Source organism: Sceloporus occidentalis, unplaced genomic scaffold (assembly GCF_023333645.1).
Source record: "Sceloporus occidentalis isolate IW3139 unplaced genomic scaffold, rSceOcc1.0.p SCAF_8, whole genome shotgun sequence".
Lineage (NCBI taxonomy): Eukaryota > Metazoa > Chordata > Lepidosauria > Squamata > Phrynosomatidae > Sceloporus > Sceloporus occidentalis.
Window position 1 is genome coordinate 37,970,978 of NW_028316988.1, and position 18,488 is coordinate 37,989,465.

The window sequence follows — 18,488 nt, forward strand, 5'->3', positions numbered from 1 at the left end:
TACTTTTTTAGTGAGGAACATACCTCCTGTCACACTGAACAGATAGCTGGACAGGTGTGACATTAATTAAAAGCTTCGTCATCTTGAGCAAAACAAAACATGCCTATAATTAGAATAAAATGAGTGGAGTTAAATGAAGAAAAGTCTATAATTTATGCTCTCCCCTCGTCTTCTGATGACTGGATTCAATCTAATGACATTGGAGAATATGTAAATTGATCAGCAGGTGAAAATGCCCTTGACTGAGTAAATTATATGCGGTATTACCTTTCTAGTACCATTTGGAAAAAAAGAAGACGCACTAATCGACTTAATATGGAGCAGCCGTAGCTGAGGTGACTTGTTCACAAAGCAAAATTAGCCTACTAATAGGTTTATCCCATCATCCCCCGCCTCTATGCCATCCCCATTGTTTCCTTTTCTCATATATAGAAGGATGCTGAAGAACAGTGAAAAACCTAAGGGCTATGAAATTCCATTTTGGGGAAATAAATACCGGCACAATGTGTCAAGTGTGGGTGTGGATGTGTCTACTAGCCCATGAGTAATTTTGATATTTTCGTGTGGTATCTTGGGGTTTTACTGGGAAAAGGTCGAGGAGGGTTGGGAAGAGGGGGGGAGAGGATACGATCTGAATTTCAAATGGATTTATGCACGTCACTGGGCAAAGGAACAGCAAGCTGCCCAGCGTAGTAAATCAGCTGAGTCTGTCAGATGTGGGAACACCTTGGGAAGGATATGATGTCAAATATCACTAACTTAGCAACCTAGCCCTTTGCTGTCTGAAGAATGAGTAACAACAAGCACTTATCAACAGAAGAGTAAATAAATCAGGGCTTATGTCAAGAGTGGCTAGAGCCAGGAGCCTTTCAGGTCCTTTCACTTTACACAATTGTAGAGCTATGATTCTATTTCGACTGCCATAGCTGCATCCTGTGGATTTCTGGGACCATAGAATCATAGGGTTGGAAGAGACCTCAAGGACCATCCAGTCCATCCAGTTTCGTGAGGCAGTAGAGCTCTCTGGCTAAAAATTTTCCCTACAGTTTCTTGTTAACTGCCATCGACTCAATCCCAACTCATAGTGACCCTATGGATGAGATGTCTCCAAAATATCCTACACTGCTCTGCTTAAGTCCTATAGATTCATACTCATGATCTCCTTAATAGAGTCTTATCCAGCTGGTATCTGGTCTTCCTCTCTTTCTACATTCCTCCATCTTTCCTAGTATTTTTATAGTCTTTTCTAGTGAGTTGTGCCTTCTCATGATATGGCCAAAGTACGGCAGCCTCAACTTGATCATCTTGGCTTTCAGGGAAAGTTCAGACTTGATCTGCTCTAGGACCCATTTGTTTGTCTTTTTTGGCTGTCCGTGTATCTTCAGCATGGTTCTCCAGCACCACATCTCAAATGAGTTGATATTCTGAAGTCGAAGGCTTTCATGGCCGGCATCCATAGTTTTTTGTTCTCTAAAGATGCCAGCCACAAATGCTGGTGAAACGTCAGGAATAAACTCTTCTAGAACATGGCCACATAGCCTGAAAAACTCACAGAAAACTACAGTTGATATTCCTCTTACCCACTTTCTTCACTGTCCAAATCTCACATCCGTACATGGTAATGGGCAATACAATGGCTTGGATGATTCTAACTTTAGTGTTCATTTGTATATCTTTACTCTTTAGGATCTTGTCTAGTTTTTTCATAGTTGACCTTCCCATTCATAGTCTTCTGATTTCTTTACTGCAGTTTGATCAGTGTTTGATCCAAGGTGCGGGAATTCTTTTACTCTTTCAATTTCCTCGTTGCCTAGATTGAATGTATGTAGGTAGTCTGGGGTCATTATTTTTGTTTTCTTTATGTTCAGCAATAAGCCTGCCTTTGTACTTTCCTCCTTGGAGTATAAATCCAAGATTCCAAAATATGTTACTATGGCAGTTAAAACAGAATATTAATTCTATGATATGAGTAAAAGGATCCCAGGTCATTGTTGGAGGGTCCTGGATATGTGATATTCCATCGACGCCATCCAAAATAAATAATCTCCAGATTAGGCTGGGATTTCATTTGGGCCACATCACTCTTCACTGCTCCTGGTTCCTCACACTATGGTTGCCAAAGAGCCAGGCGTGGCCATACAAACAGCCTTTCAACAAATTGTGTTTTCAGAACATGGTTCTTCTTCTTCTATTCTTAAGAACTGCCATCGTCTCAATGTCTTGATAGGGCCCACTGCAAATGCTTTGTCTGGGCTTCCCTTCTCCAGCAGTTAGATAAGAACTGTGGCAGCATGAAGTGGCTATTTGAATTTTGCCAGTGCAACATGGCATCTAGGCACTTTGCTGTTTCCAGACAATCCAAAAGATACAAAGCTTATGACTATGCAGCATCACTGCAAGAGGTCATAAATCTACACTGACTTCATTTGCTAGGCAATATTTTTGATATCCTCAATATGTTAGGCAAATCAGCAGTGGAAATTGAGGTATAAAGGCAAGTGAAGTGCACAGGAAGAGTATTTTAGCTTAGCATTTGGGAAGGGAAGGGGGAGGGAGGGAGGGAGGGAAGGAAGGAGAAAAGAAAAGAAAAAAATAAAGCCCTACATGGCCTGGGTCCAGTCTACTTGAAGGAACGCCTCCTCCCATACAATCCTTCCCACACACTCCGATCCTTCGGGGAAAACCTCTTGCAATCTAGAAAGACCAGACTGGCGGTGACCTCCCGGAGGTCCTTCTTTGTCACCCCTCCAAAAACTTGGAATGACCTCCGAAAGAGATTCGCCAGTTATCCTCACTCGAGGCTTTTAAAAAGGCAACAAAAACCTTTCTCTTCCGTCAGGCCTTCCCCGATTGATAATGTCCAGAACCACTTGAATCCCCCTCCTTTTATTATTTTTCTTATTTGTGGTTCGTTTTTTTTAATTTTGATGTATTGTTATGTACTTTTTAACCATGTTTTACTGTTTAATTTTATAGTTGGGAGGGAGGGTTGGGTCGGGGTCTTGTGGGGCTTGTTGTTTTTATTGTTGTATATTGTATTAACTTTGCTGTTACCCGCCTCGATCCTCAAAGCGGAAGAGGCCGGATATAAATAAATATTTTTTATTATTATTATTATTATTATTATTATTATTATTAAATAAGAAAATTAGTTTATTCATCTACAGATAGATAGGTGGATAGCTGGATGAATGGATGATAGATAGATAGATAGATAGATAGATAGATAGATAGATAGATCTCAGTACGATAATCCAGTTTGTGATTTGTACCCACACTGCAGAATTAAAGCAGTTTGGCACAACTTTGCTATGAGTCTAGTCTACAGAATCCTGGAATCTGTAGTTTGGTGAGGCACTAGAGCTCTGTGACAGACCAGGCCGAATGCCTTGCCAAACTACAAATCCCAGGATACTGTAGGGTAGAGTCATGGCAGTTAAAGTGGTGTCAAAATGCTTTAAGACAGATTGATTACAGGAACCACTAGGAGTGACCATATTACACCTATATTGAAATAATAATAATAATAATAATAATACTTTATTCTTATATTCCGCTATTCCTTTTTCAAGATCATAGCGGTGTACACGTTGAAAGACAGTATAAAAACAGCAAAAAACAGCGTTAAAACATCAAATAACAATCTAAAAACAGATAATAAAACATCAACTCATAGGGGGGAAAGCTTGACGGAAAAGGAAAGTTTTTAGCATCCTCTTAAATCCATCAAGGGATGAGGCTGTGCGGAGCTCGTCGGGCAGGGTATTCCATAATCTGGGGGCTGAGATTGAAAATGCCCTCTGTGTTGCACTATAATGAGCACTTGGAACAGACAAAAGATGCTTCCCACCCGACCTGAGAGTGCGGGGCGGATTGTACGGGGAGAGGCGGTCCTCCAAGTACCCTGGGCCCAAGCCATTTAGGGCTTTATAGGTAATAACCAACATCTTGTATTGCGCTCGGAAGCGAATGGGCAGCCAATGGAGGTCTTTCAATACAGGTGTTATATGACTGGCCCTGGAGCATCCAGTGACCAGTCTAGCAGCCATGTTCTGCACCAATTGTAGCTTCCGAGTTTGGTACAAGGGTTGCCCCATGTAGAGCGCATTACAGAAGTCCAAACGAGAGGTTACCAGAGCATGTACCACGGTTTCAAGGTCAGCCCGGGCCAGGTAGGGACGCAGCTGGCGTATCAGCCGAAGCTGAAAACAGGTGCTCCTGACCGTCGCATCCACCTGAGATGTAAGGTGGAGCAACAAGTCCAGGAGCACCCCCAGGCTGCGAACAGAGTCCTTCACAGGGAGCGTGACCCCATTCAGGACAGGTGGAACAATTTCCTTCCCCGGACCAGGAAATCACTCCACTGGCTGCTTATTCGTTTCTGGGCACAGTACAAGATGTTGGTCATTACCTTGAAAGCATTCCATGCCTTGGGCCCAATCTACTTAAGGGATCGCCTCCTTCCGTACAATCCGCCCTGTACCCTCAGATCCTCTGGGAGGAATTTGTTGCAGTCCACAAAGACCAGATTGACGGCGACCTCCCAGAGGACTTTTTCCGTGATCGCTCCCACTTTATGGAATGGCCTGCCAGATGAGATCCGTCAAATTGCCAACCTAGAGAGCTTCAAGAAATCTGTCAAGACGGATCTCTTCCAGCAGGCCTTCCCGGAATAGAACCCAGCCATGTAACACTCCCCCCACAGACATATATAAGCGAAGACTCTGCCCACCATTATTTTATTATTGTATTATTGTTTTTAGATTTTATCGTCTGTAATTTTAATGGATAGAACTGTTTAATCCTTTTTTAAGGGGGGGATTGTATATATTGTATTTTTTAAAGGTTGAACGCCACTTTGTGGAAACAAAAAGCGGGATATAAATTAAAGTTTTATTATTTATTTCATTATTATTATTAATTCTGCAGTGAGGCTGCACCCTAAGATGCCAGATGGTATACGTAGAGTATAGAAAGAGAATCCAGTGATATTTTTGCTTTTTGTTTTCATCCTCAACAGAAATAGATTTTTTTATTAAATTTTATTACAAAAAACAGAAATAGATTTTTAAAAGAAGTATTTTGCATTATCCAAAAATGTATTTTGAGCCCCAAAAGAGTTTTCGTCAAGGCTTTCACCCTCATTCCAAAATGCTTTTAACAATGGAAAATGCACAAAATTATATGTTTGTGTGTGTGTGTGTGTGTGTGTGTGTGTGCAAGCCATTTCACAGTTTAAATTGTTTTAAGTTGTTTAAATTTATTTTATTGTACACTGATCTGAGAGTCTTGTAATTTAGGACAAGATAAATTATTGTTAAATTTAAATAAATGACTAAGAGCTCCCATAATCTTTCTCATAGTGGAGAAAACATAGAAATGCTTACTTTTGCATACCAGAATAAAATAAGCAAAGATTTTTGTCTCTAGAGTTCTCTGGCAGGCAGGGCCTCTGAAACCTTTCACATCCCTTGTTATGGGACACTTTTTAACTGGAGATGTCATACTTTGAATCTGGGACCATCTGCATGGAGAGCATGTACTCTTCCAGCAAGTATTTCGACAGGCCTGAACTCTCCACATCATGTATTTAAAGCCTAAAGCACTGAAGGAGGTAGCATTGCCATTCATTGAGAGCATTTGGGTTTTTGGTTGACAGTACCTGCGTGAGAAGAAATATAAATTAACCGAAGACCTCTGTTTTCTCTTCTTTATAGCTGCCTCTGCCAAAGCAGCCTTGGGCACAGCTTCCTATATAAAGTCTAAGCCCAGGAGCAAAAGATATTTTACAAGGAGTGAAACATTTAAAGATGGATGTTGGCTACAGAGGCATGTGTGGTCTCCACATCACACACGGAGCAGATGTTTAAAGTTAAATGAAAATCATGATGGGTGCCTCTCTCTGTGATGGAGAGTGTTCATAAAACGGCTTTTATCCTCCTCAACAAAAAATGAGGGATTGGTCAGGGATGTGTAGATTTGTATGACTGGGTGGTTTAGGGATGCATTTGTCTTCTGCTTTCTAGTTCAGGGATCCCTTGCCAAGTATTCCGTTTTTTAATAACAAACACAGCTTGTTCATTATAGTTGATTGCATGACGTTCCTAGCGTTGCTTATTAACAGGGCACACCCTGGAAAACTTGTTGGCAAAGCTCAAAGGCAAAACAGCCATGAGTGGAAATAGCACAAGACCAGACCGAGAGTCAATAATGCCTCCAACGTTCTGTCCTGCAGGCATGTGTGTCAAGAACGGACTGGCCCCCAGATCCCAAACGCTGGCCTTTATGTTGTCAAGAAAGGAAGATGTGAACCTGGATCCTGGATTTATTTTATTATTGTCCTAAAATGGATATAAGTTGCTTTCTCCAGTTTACAAGGTTATTTTAAAAAAAGTGGTAAAACAAATAGCACCAAGCAACTCTGGTAATGAAACCAGATTGCCATAGACAATTTCAGATCAAAGCTACCATTAAAAAGTATCTGACGGTGCTTGAGCATAGAAACCAAAGAAGCAGGTGCCTCTGCTTTGGAGCGGGCAATCTAAGGATCTAGGGGCCCACATTGGCCCTCTGGGGGACTCTGGGGGCCATACCACTTCCATCATCAATCCACCGTTCAAACAACAAACATATAAATATCTGTGTATATATTGCGGGGAGGGAGTTCAGGGTCTGGACAGTTGAGGAGTGGCTTCCAGGTGACCCATTTGAAGAATGAAAAGTCAAAGGCTTCCATGGCCGGCATCCATAGTTTTTTGTGGTTTTTTGGGCAATGTGGCCATGTTCTAGAAGCGTTTATTCCTGATATTTCACCAGCATCTGTGGCTGCCATCTTCAGAGAATGCTAAACATCAAGAATGAACTCTTCTAGAACATGGCCACATCGCCTGAAAAATCCACAAAAAACTATATGAAAAATGTTGCCCACCCATGGGTTATACCAGGGATTCTCAAACTTTGGTCCTCCTGATGTTTTGTACTTCAGCCCCCAGAATCTCTGGCTATTGACAGAATCCCTGACTATCCCTGGCAGGGGCTTCTGGAAACTGTGGTCTAAAACAAATGGAGAGCCAAATTTTGGGAGCCACTGGGTTACACAGTTGGGAGCAGGTGAAGAGAACAAGGAGAGGAATCAACACCAAGGAGCTCTGACAGTTGGCACTGGGACAATCCCTGTTGAGATGTGAGTCTTATCAGGTGCCTAACCATACCAGCCCCTGATGTCCATCCTTTGGTGCCATTCCCATGTTTGTGAACGTATTTTTTGTGCACTCTAGCCTTCTGTTTTAGATCTACCCTTAAAGCTTCGTAGGAATAAAAGATGACATGTTAAGAGGCCCTCAGAGTTGGGAGATAACATTGTTGAAAAAGAGCCCTGAGGGGAGAATGGTGTAGAGCTCTTGAAACTCAGGTGTGCCGCTCAGAAGCCTTCAAGGAGCTGTCTGCTACTTTTCCTCGGCTTTAAAGTAACAAGAGAGAATGGGTCTTGAGTTGCTCATTGAAGGCTTCTTTCCAAGAACATGAGTGATCATGCTTTCTTATTTCTTTTCCTGCACATTCCTTCCTTTGTTGCTTTCAGACAGAAGATGTTGTCATGATCCCCTCATTACTTTTCTTTTTCTTAATGTGATAAGTGAAAACTACAAGGGAGCGATCATGTTTGAAAAGCGAGTGTGCCATCCTCAGAAGCGGTTCTTCTGACTGCCACCACATTCCGCTTTGAAATGACTCGGGCTGGGAGGAAATTTCACTAAATGCATCTCTTTCAGTCTCCAGGTTTTGTTTTGTTTGGGGTTTATTTTTAAGCAGAATTGTCATTTTGGGGTGTCTTTTGCTCCAAACATGAGTTTTCCTTGTAAAAGAGAGAGGGAGAGATGGGGGAGAATGCCACCTTAACTACGTCTACCCTTTGTATCGCTCCAGCAAAGTGAGATCAACAACTCCCTTTGGTAATTGCTGAGACATGATAATAAATTGCATGCTGTACTGGGGGAGGGAGAGTACAAAAAATTGTTCTTTGGCAGGTTTACTCCAGTTCCGCTTTGTGTGATAACTGGTAATTGTCACTGCTTGACACTTGCTGGAGTTATGAATAACATTTGCTGCTTAGGGCTAACTAGTGTAGTAATCCTGGCTCTCCTGGGTGGTCTTTACATGGGCGTCTCTCCAGCTTTTCTGTGTGACCCCCTGATAAACTGTTGCTAATGAACAGCCGGCAAGTGTTTGATGACCAGCTGGAGGCAACAAAGACAATGCAGGCTAGAGTAATAATTAAGAGCTTTCTTTTCTTTCTCAAGTCAGGGCCCTCCAAAGCCTCTTGGATTAATGTAGAGTAGTGTTTTGCAACCTCCTGGCTTGCTCCGTCAGAGGGTGCGGGGAGATGCATCCCTTGAGAGATGTTCGTGAAGGATTTGTATCTGGGTGACTGTTTCTGAAGGGTGGTTAGATTTAAGAAGGACAAATGGCAGTAACACCAAAGAGATTCATGAAAGTCTCCCTCTACATTTGTGGCATTGACTTCTGCAGATTTGATTATTGGTGGTTTTGATTCATATGTTCTCTCTAGGAATCTCTAGGTCCTCCAGCACAACTGTGCCAAACTTTGACCACAGAGTTGTGCTGGAGAACCTGGAATGTCCTAGAGAAAACACTTCTCTAGGCTTTTGTCGGTCCTCCAGCATGATTTTGTTATCAGCTTCTGAGAGATGCTGACCATAGGGTTGCACTGGAGGACCCAGAAATTCCTAGAGAGATGTTCTCTCAGGTAAAAAGATTAGTGTGTTTGTTTGTTTGCAGGTTTTCCACAATTACACCTATCCCCAGTGAATGTGGAGTGATCACTATACTAGGAGTGTGTGACACCACCAAGATGTAGTGAGATGGACCTTGGGAACCTATGTAGTTTCCTTGTGCCTGGATGTGAATAGAGTACAGTCGCAGTGCATTTTTGTTTATTTCCTATCAGGCAATATAACCAGTGTCAGTTATAATCAACAGCCAGCATGGTGTAATGATTTTAGCACTGGACTATGACTCTGGGGATCAGGGTTCAATTCCCACTCAGCCACGGAAACCCACTGGGTGACATTCTCAGCCCCAGAAAACCCCTTAGGGTTGCCATAATTCAGAAATGACTTGAAAGCACACACAAAAACAGCAACAAGACTGTATTCAAGTGTAGCAGTTTTCAAGCTTTCTGCTCTCATGTGGTGGAGAGCCAGGAAAAAGGCAAAGCTGGAATGTCTGGCAAATTAAAAAAAAACTCTATTTATTTTGTATCCTAGCTTCCTCTCAATATGTATATTGTGCATTTAGGTTGGTCCAATAAAGGTATCACTGTCTTGTGGATTTTGGATGTTATTGTACTTTGCTATATGGCCAACCTGGCTATGGATATGTACTCTAATGCATAATGCAACCTGTGCCTGCATAGATTACTCAGAGGGTGTTGGATTTTGTCTGCCTTCTCTTTCCATGAATGTAGCACCTCCCATATTTTTTTCAAATATGGGAGGTGGCTGCATCTTGTTCATTGCTCCTTGAAGCAAAACCATCCTCAGGGGTTGCATGCAGGTGACAGGGTCCATAATTCTGGACCCTGGTGGGTGTGAATAGAAAGGTCTTTGCCTTTTAAATAAGGGTAATAAATAACAAAAAAGGACCATAAAATTGGCACAAGGCAAGCCACTCTCGGAAGATTCTTCATTAATTACAGCACCACCATTGAGAAGACCTGCTCCCTAGAGGTCATCTGCCTCACTTTATTTAATGGCGCCACTCTTATCAAGGCTGCTGAGAATCAGTTAAAGCTCAGAGGCCTGGATAAACAGAAATCTATTTCCCCTGTCCATTTTTTCCAACAGCAAACCTATCTGTTTTCAAACTGCACATTTTCCCCTCAGCTACACCTTTTGTGTTCCAACTGTATATTTGAGGGGGGAGCAGCATTGACTGCCATGGTTTCTGATGGATTTTCCCCAGACCCACCTGAAGGTTCTGCAAACTATCTGTAAACAGGGCATCTGAGCAAAGGATGAACTCTCCAGTTACAATCTTCTTGTTAATTAAGCCCTGATAAAATTCCAAGAAGCCTCAGAATATGATTTGAAAAACCCTTGAATTCAGAGCTTGGAAAAGTTACTCTTTTGGACTAAGGCTAGAATCCAATTGGTGACATTCACTGGTGTAAGTATGCTTATGCCAGTGACTACACTTGGTTTGCATGCTGATCAAGCTGTTGCTCCAATTCACTTTGGAGACTGTTCACTGTTGCACAATGAGAGAACGCATCTGCATTATATGAATTGTACCATCAGTCATACAGCTTAGTGATCCACTATACAAAAGTGTAACACATACATGGAACAGCTCACTTTATGCAAGTCTTATGTTATTAGATCTTGGTCTGAAGCATCCAAAAGCCCTTAGCCATAGGAGCTGTAATAAAAAAAATAACTTTTCCAAGCCCAGCCTTAACCTAATATAACAAGTTCAGCAGATTTTTTTTATCTTGAACCATTACAGAAATGGCAACTATTTGTTGTTGCTTTTAATGCCATTATGCAATAGCCCAGAAACCCCAGATCATTTCATAAGACACTAAACAGTTAATGAGAACAAACTGATTATTAGAGAAGGTTTCATCTTCATTAAAAGGATATAGTATATGCAACCCATCAATGGGCACAATGTTGGCATTGTAAGAAAGTTCTGCCCATTGTAGCCCACACTAGACAGGTTATTCCCATGTCTAACATGGATTGATAAGGCAATCTCCACTCAGACTATGGAGGAAGAAAAACTATTGTATTGTTACTGGCAATATATATGTCAGGCAAGTTGGAGAAATTTGGCAAAATCTTCCATACAGGGAAAATAAATTTCCCTGGCGCTGATGTGTTTAAATCTTTTAGGATTTTGCTTGACTTGTCCTGCGCCTTTTGCAAAGATTAAGACATTGCAAAATCTCTCTTCACCGCAGCCCTGAGCATCCGTTTAATGGCCTCACTGCAATTTAGTATTTAGTTTTCATGAAATGGAGCCATAGCTTAAATGAAATACGTTAAAATTAAACTAAGGAAATAGAGAATTTGGGTTTTGAATCCTCCTGCATGCTAAATTGAGTGTTAATGTGTTACTGGCTGAGCTGATGTGATTAAATCCTTCAGGATTTTGGCTTGACTCATCATGGGCCTTTTGCAAAGATGCATATTAGAGACGGGCAACAGTGGGTTTGGAAGCTTAGTGCATGAAGTAGAACTAAATGGTTTCAGGAATAATCCCACCAGCAGGCACCGCTAGACAATTTAGTTTTGCCCCTTAGAGAAACTGAAGATGTTTCTTTTCAGTGCTTCTGTGGAAGTTCTTCTAAAATGAAATACACCCCATGAAGAGTTTACACATGTGTGTGCATCTTGCAGTGTGAGGGACTCTGTAGTAAAGGAGTGGAGAGATCTTGTTAAATTAGTCATTCTGGACACATTAAAATAGCCTGTTTCTTAATCCCTGCAAGGGGTCTGATCTGCAGCAGAGGAAGAAGACAATTCTTTGGTCAAGGTTTCCACAATTTGAGCAGATAGACCAGAATTCTGTATTGCAGTCTATGTAATGTAGCTTTACATATGCTTAGCTATATAAATGAGGCGTTGAGAAATACTGTTAGTGAGCTGTAAAAATGAGTAACAGGATATTGGCAAGAGTGTCCCGATTTGCATTGGATAGTGCCAGTGCACACTGGCACTCCCAAGCCATGATCCCGTTGTGCATCAGTCACTTCACTGGCTCCCCTACATTGTAATGTCACAGCAGTCCCTTGCTGAATAACTCATCTCTATTTTCCACAAACGCAAGTCCACTTACAAAATACATTAAGTCCATTACTGAATTCTGGCCAATGTGTCAGTGCAAAATAGCATGTTTTCCCTTTGTTAAACAAAGCACACACACGGAGTGAGTATTCAGGAGCCAAAATCATGCATCTCTTCAGCAAGTGGAAACCTCTGCTGGCGGAATTACATTATGCAATCCTTGTACTGAATGCCTGCATTCTGCAATGTATGTGGACCATTGGCCAATAAGTCTTGGTGATAGCCCATTGTGCAATTGCAATACACAATGCATAAAGGCAATGCATGTAGACAAGGTGCACTTGCATGTGATTCTGTGAATTCTAATCTAGTACTGAATGCACAGTGTTCCACTCACTGAGAAACTCAATGAGATTGATACAGAGAGATTGCCACAGCCCTATCTGCAGCTACAATACAGACCTCAGTACAAGGTCTAGGAGGACCTATAGTATTTGTCTTTTGAGCAGTCCATGGTATCCTTAAAACTCTTCTGCAGCACTACATTTCATATGAATTGATTCTCTTCCTTCCAGCCTTCTTCACTGCCCAGCTTTCACAACCAGACATAGAATTCAGAAATACTGAGGCTGCATCCGCACTGCAGAAATAGTTTGGCTCGACACCAGTTTGACTGCCATGGCTCAGGGCTATGGAATCCTGGGAACTGCAGTTTGTTGTGGCACCAGAGCAAAGCTTTGAGCCATGGCAGTTAAAGTGGTGTCAAACTGGATTATTTCTGCATTGCGGATGCAGCCTTATTATGGACCATCCTGACTTTGGTATTCAGTGCAGTTTCACAAACATCCAGAGGGCAACAGTTGGCCTGGTTTCTACTGTGGAAGGCAGGCAAACATTTTTTAAAAGCAGGATCCAGCTTTCTTTTAAGTAACATTGTGCTTGTTAAAATAGTTTGGGTCTTTCTTATTCTCGTTTCTTCCTCAAATGTCTTCAAACACCTGTCCTACAGAGCAATGCGAGACTCCCCCCCCCCCAACTTTTTCCATCCCCACTGTGTGCTCTGGGGACCATTAACCATACAGCCCTACAGACAAATGGTGCTCCTTCTTTTTCTTGGCTTTCTTTGAGCATCTCCTGTACGAATCCTTCTCAGTTCCTTACCTGAGGGCATGTACTGCTAGTCTTAAAAACAATAGCAGTGAAGCAGAAGCAGACTTGAGAAGTGAGCCTGTCTAGTCCTCATTATAAAACAAATGGAGTCAATTAAAACAATGTTTCAATAATTTTTTTTCCAGGAAGGAGGGCTACTTAAAAGCCAGATAGTTTGGAGCCAACAAAGCCATTCTCACTTCATCATCATTTATGGGTGTTTTTATATTGTGTTTCCTTTTTTCCAAATGCACACTTAGCAAAGAAACTCTGGGCCTTTTCTGTCAGCTAATACGATTCTGGAAGTTCTAACCATATGAAAACATGCCCTAAATCTGTTCTGTGAACTTGTGTCTATTAAATTTCAGCTACATAGCCCTATGGCATTCAATCGTTTCTTTTAAATTTCTCCGATTTGGACATTCACATTGCAGTTCTCAGAAGAAAATCGACCTGAGTTTAATGATTCTTATTCCCACCCAAGCTAATTTTTATTATTATTTTATTCATTTATATCCCACTTTTCCTCAGTGATGGAATTCATGGCGGTTTACAGATTATTAACACTAGTACAGATTAAAAAACATACAATGATACAAGTTGAGTCTCTCTTATCTGTAATACTCCAAAATCCCTCCCCTCCAAAAAAACCCCACATAAGTGGCTGAGATAGTGACACCTTTGCTTTCCGGTGGGACAATGTACACAAATTTTGCTTCATGTGCAAAATTATTAAAACTATTGTGTATAAAATTACCTTCAAGCTATGTGTATAAGGTATATATAAAACATAAATGAATTTTGTGTTTAGACTAGAGTCCCGTCTCCAAGATATCCCATTAAATACATGCAAATATTCTGAAATGTCAAAAAATCCAAAATCCAAAAATCTGGTCTCGAGCATTTCGGATAATGGGGACTCAACCTGTATATTGCAATATATATATATATATATATATGCGATCCAGTAGGATATAGTGGTTTGAATGATGGACTGGGACAATGAAAGGCAAGATTCGAATACCCCGCTCTTTTGCGGAAACCCACTGGGTGATTTTGGGTAAGTCACACTCTCTCAGCCTCAGAGGAAGGTACTGGCAAACCCTCTCTGAACAAGTCTTGCCAGGAAAATCTGTCAATACATTTGCTTTAGAGTCATGGTAAGGCAGGAGCAACTTGAAGGCACCCAAGAACAAGAACTGCAACAGTGTGTGTGTGTGTGTGTGTGTGTGTGTGTGTGTGTGTGTGTGTTATTTAAAAACAATTAAACAATCTGTAGAGTTTTTAAAAAACATTTAAAATTCATTAAAAGGCATTATAAAAATCAATAAAATAGCATCGCACACCATTAAAAGCCCATCAATTCTTAAAAGCCTGGTGGAATAGGAAAGTTATTACTTGCCAGTTGAAATGAAAATAAGGAGGGAGTCATCCTAACTTCCCTAGAGAAGGAGCTCCAAAGGCTGTTCCCAGCCTGTGTATAGGAAGTCTCTGTGTTAAGGACTGAATCTAACGGTAGCTAGTAGCTTCCATGGCAGTGAGATTATAAAGTCATCTTGAGTGTTGGCCTTCAGAATTTACAAAGAGCTGTCCAAGGTGCTGAACATTAGCCTTCAAAATAGGTTCAGCACCTTTCAGACCAAGGCTGCATCTACACTGCAGAACCAATGCATGTTGATAACACTATACCTGCCATGACTCAATGCTATGAAATTCTGGGGTTTGTCGTTTTGTGCGCTATTTAGCCTTCTCTGTCTGAGAACTCTGGTGCCACAGCAAACTACAAATTCCATAGGATGGAGACATGACAGTAAAAGCAGTGTCAAACTGCATTAATTCTGCAGTGTGGCAGCAGCCCAAAATCCAGAGCAGATTCCCCACTCCAAGAGAAGATGTACTGCAAGAGGGTTGGATACACTGTCCCAGCAGAGAAGAAGGGAAATAGGGCTGAGTTGTAGTCATGACTTTGAGTAGCCAGTACTTCAAGCAATGTGAGAATATAGTATTACATGCTAAGAGAAAATTGTCTTTGTGTTTGGTTGTAACTGTCCCAACTACATTTTGGCTTTTGGAGAGATAGTATAAAACTCTTTAGAGATGATGGCTCTGTTCCATTAAGCCTTTGTTAATGTTTTCCCCAGGGGATCTTGTTTGTATTTTTCTTTTGTAATTCCACAAAAAAACAACAATGCTTGATGAAAAACTGTGTTTTACAGATTTAGGAGATATACTTCAATTAGCCTGGGCTTTTCATCAGGGTCTAAATGAGAAGCATTCCTATTACTTTAACAGATTCGGTGACATCATTCTTCTAAGCCTCAATTACACAGACCTTTAATTTTCTTCTTTGTTTTCTTTCTGCCAACAAAATAATCTTATTCATCTGCTTTCAAATGTGGGCTGTTTCAAAAACACTACTGAAAAGATATTGCAACATGCCACTGAAGGCCATATTCATTGTATCATAAGCAAAGTGTTTGTTTGTTTTAAATGCAGATATGTACGATAAAACATCTCATGTGAAGAGTTAGTTGCCCCTTTATTACTGTCTCTTCTAAGGCACTCAGCCAGTTATTATGGGAATTTCCTCCTTGAGGACCATAATTCTATGGTCACTTAAACAAATAGCAGTTGATAAAATATGGAGTACTATCAAGTTGCAAGTTCTAAATTGTGTAATTTCATATTTAAGTTTATTCAATTATTTTAGTTGCTTGGTAAGGCTTTTTTCATTTCTGTATGAGATATGTATATATATTTGATATATGAGATATCATGGCCTAATTGATAGACAGTTGTTTTAGTCTAGGATTATGGTTGTATCAATATTTTATGATGTTCATGTTTGTGGTAAGCCCTTCAGTTGTTAAAATTGCCATGGCTATTGGCTTTCTATAAAGACAATCTGACTTAGCTGCAATAAAATATACCTCTGTTTTTCTTTGTTTTCATCTTTGCTTGCTAGGAGATGACCCATTCCTGGCCTCCACCTCTCACTGCTATCCACACACCTGGGAAGGCTGAACAGAATAAGTTTTCCATTCCAAACAAGGTGCAGGTAGGCTAAGAGGAGACTCCATAATGCATATCAAGCCGATGAATTTGTTCAGGGGAATGAAAGAATGGTGTTGAATCCCTTGGCCCCAGTGAAAGTTGGTAGCTTCAACTTCAGTGAGACAGTAGGTTTGCTCAGGTTGTTAGTCCAAACTTTGTAGAAAACTCGAAACTATCCAAACAGCTTCATGCAGCTGGGAACCAGTGACATGTGAGTTACCAGCTAACATTGATTTGTGCTAGAGCTGCAGTGCTTTTGTCCTTCCATAATGTAATAATGGGACATGTAATAGTGATAGTGTGTTTTAGGAATGTTTTAGAACTGTGCTTTAGAGCTGTGAGTCCAGGTGCAGAGATAAGCTGGGAAAAGGAGGTGAGCATGGCCAAAGTCCTTTGAGAAAGAGCATCAGGCTGTAATGACAAAGGAAAGTAGTCATACTGTGCATTCCCCCTCCATACTTTCCAACTGCATGAAGCTATTTGAACATACAGTACAATCCCTGTATTTGTGGGTCCAGTAACTGTGGTTGCACTTACCCACATCTGGAAAAAAAATCTGTCTAGGCATAAGGAGTTCCTCCAGTGATACTCTATGATACTCTACCAAAAGTTAACCATAGTTGCACTGGAGGACCTCACGATGCCCAGAGAAAGACCACCTCTCGAGGCCTCTGAAGATCCTCCAGTATGACTCTATGGTCAACTTCCACTGGAAATATAGGATTTTCCAATATCTGATGTTCTCTAACCATGAGAAGTCTGGAAACATAACCCCCCGCAGTTATTGGGGGGTTGCACTATAGTAGCACACAGATGATGGCATGGATGCATTAATGCAGCTAAATGGATTGCTACAGGTCCCTTTTAAACTGAATCTTCCCAGAAGAAGTGTTGTAATATATTAGAAATGGAGAGTGCTCATTTTCACAATCCTTCCCCTCTGCCATTCAAACGTAAAGTGCTGTGTTTACCGTTATAACATGATTTGTTTCGCAAGGGATTGACCAGCAGTGTGGCAGAATATTAGGAGCTAATCATGCCTCAAGAGAAGAAGGTGAAAAAGCTTTAATGGTTTCAAGCTTGCAATAGATTTGATATTGTTAACAAAACAACATTGGTCCAAAGCACTAGGTATTTTTTATTCTTTGAAGAACCGTAATTTAATTCTTTATAATCAAACTGGTAGGAATGGAAGCACGTTGGCCACAGTTGCAGGCCAGGGCAATAGAAGGCAAAGCCATGTGTGGTGACATGTGTGCACATTACATACGAAAAATGTGTATTACGACCTGCTTTCATAGCCTAATTTAAATATGATACCGGTCAGAGATAAAGCAACTAGATGTATATGTATTTATTTAAAGCATTTATCCATCCCATCTCTGGAATGCCCAATGACCATTACAAAAGAATAAGAGAAGTTTAAAAGAGCAAAGAAACAGATAACACATCTTAAAAGCCTGGGGATATTTAAGAGAAAACAAAAACATCTCAAAATCTGGTTATATCACAGTCATGCTGAAATAATAAAGTCTTTTCCTGGTTTCCAAATGCCATCAAGGAGCAGCCCAGATAGATCCTCCAGGACAGAAATGCTAGCATCCTGTTGGGAACATATGAACTTTTTTCTATTTTTGGGGAGCCAGCGTGGCATAGTTGTTTGAGCGTTGAACTACATCTCTGGAGGCCAGGGTTTGAATCCCAGGTTGGCCATGTAAACCTACTGGGTGACCTTGTGGAAGCTACTCTCTCTCAGCCTCAGAGAATGACAATGGCAAACCCCCTCTGAAGAAACTTGCCAAGAATAGGTTCACCTTAGGGTCACCATAAGTCAGAAATGACTTGAGGACCAACAAACAAATGTCCTTTTTGGACCTCTACATGGGTTAGTATTCCCTTCCTCCTTCTGCAGCACCCAAAGCCTCATCCTAACTTACTCACCAGTCTCTGAAGCCCACCTCTGCAGCCATTTCCAAGTTCATGGTGAGCAGGCCATTTTGGGGAATCATGACATCAATGCTGAGAGCCCCAGAGGATCTCAGTGCTGCTGTAATGATTTTGTGTCTAGCTATGGAAATGTAACCAGACATTTCTCTGATCATGCCTACTCCCCGTGAAGCACAGAAAGGTGTGTATGTGTGTATTTCAGAGGCTCTATGGTAAATCTGGGGGAGGGGAGTGGTGTATGTCTCAGCATAGCATAGGTCCTCATGCAGACCTGCTAGCTACACTCAACAATACAGGATTGTTGCCAGAGTTCTATAGCCTGTGCATCACTGAAGGGAAGACCCACTGCTGTTTGCCCATCAACTGCACCTCCATCCACAATCGTGCAAAAACATGATTCTTCCAGGGACCTGTATGAGTGGACCAGTGGCTTTACTGGGTGGGTTGGGAGGTGCAGACAGCAGCAGGTGACACCCCTGGGAAGGATGACACCCGTTTGGGCTTTTCTTCTCCAGTGCAGAAGGTGTGAAT

General features: G+C 41.3%; 1 protein-coding gene across 5 annotated transcripts in view; it reads left to right on the forward strand.

The window, feature by feature from the left end:
* The window catches only part of AFF2 (ALF transcription elongation factor 2), a 400,785-nt gene that overhangs the window by 228,805 nt on the left and 153,492 nt on the right, over positions 1-18,488 (forward strand). For all 5 annotated transcript variants that reach the window (XM_089536318.1, XM_089536317.1, XM_089536319.1 and 2 more), the window contains exon 5: positions 15,922-16,014. In XM_089536318.1, the coding sequence (XP_089392444.1) occupies positions 15,922-16,014 (93 nt within the window). The remainder of the gene's footprint in view (positions 1-15,921; positions 16,015-18,488) is intronic.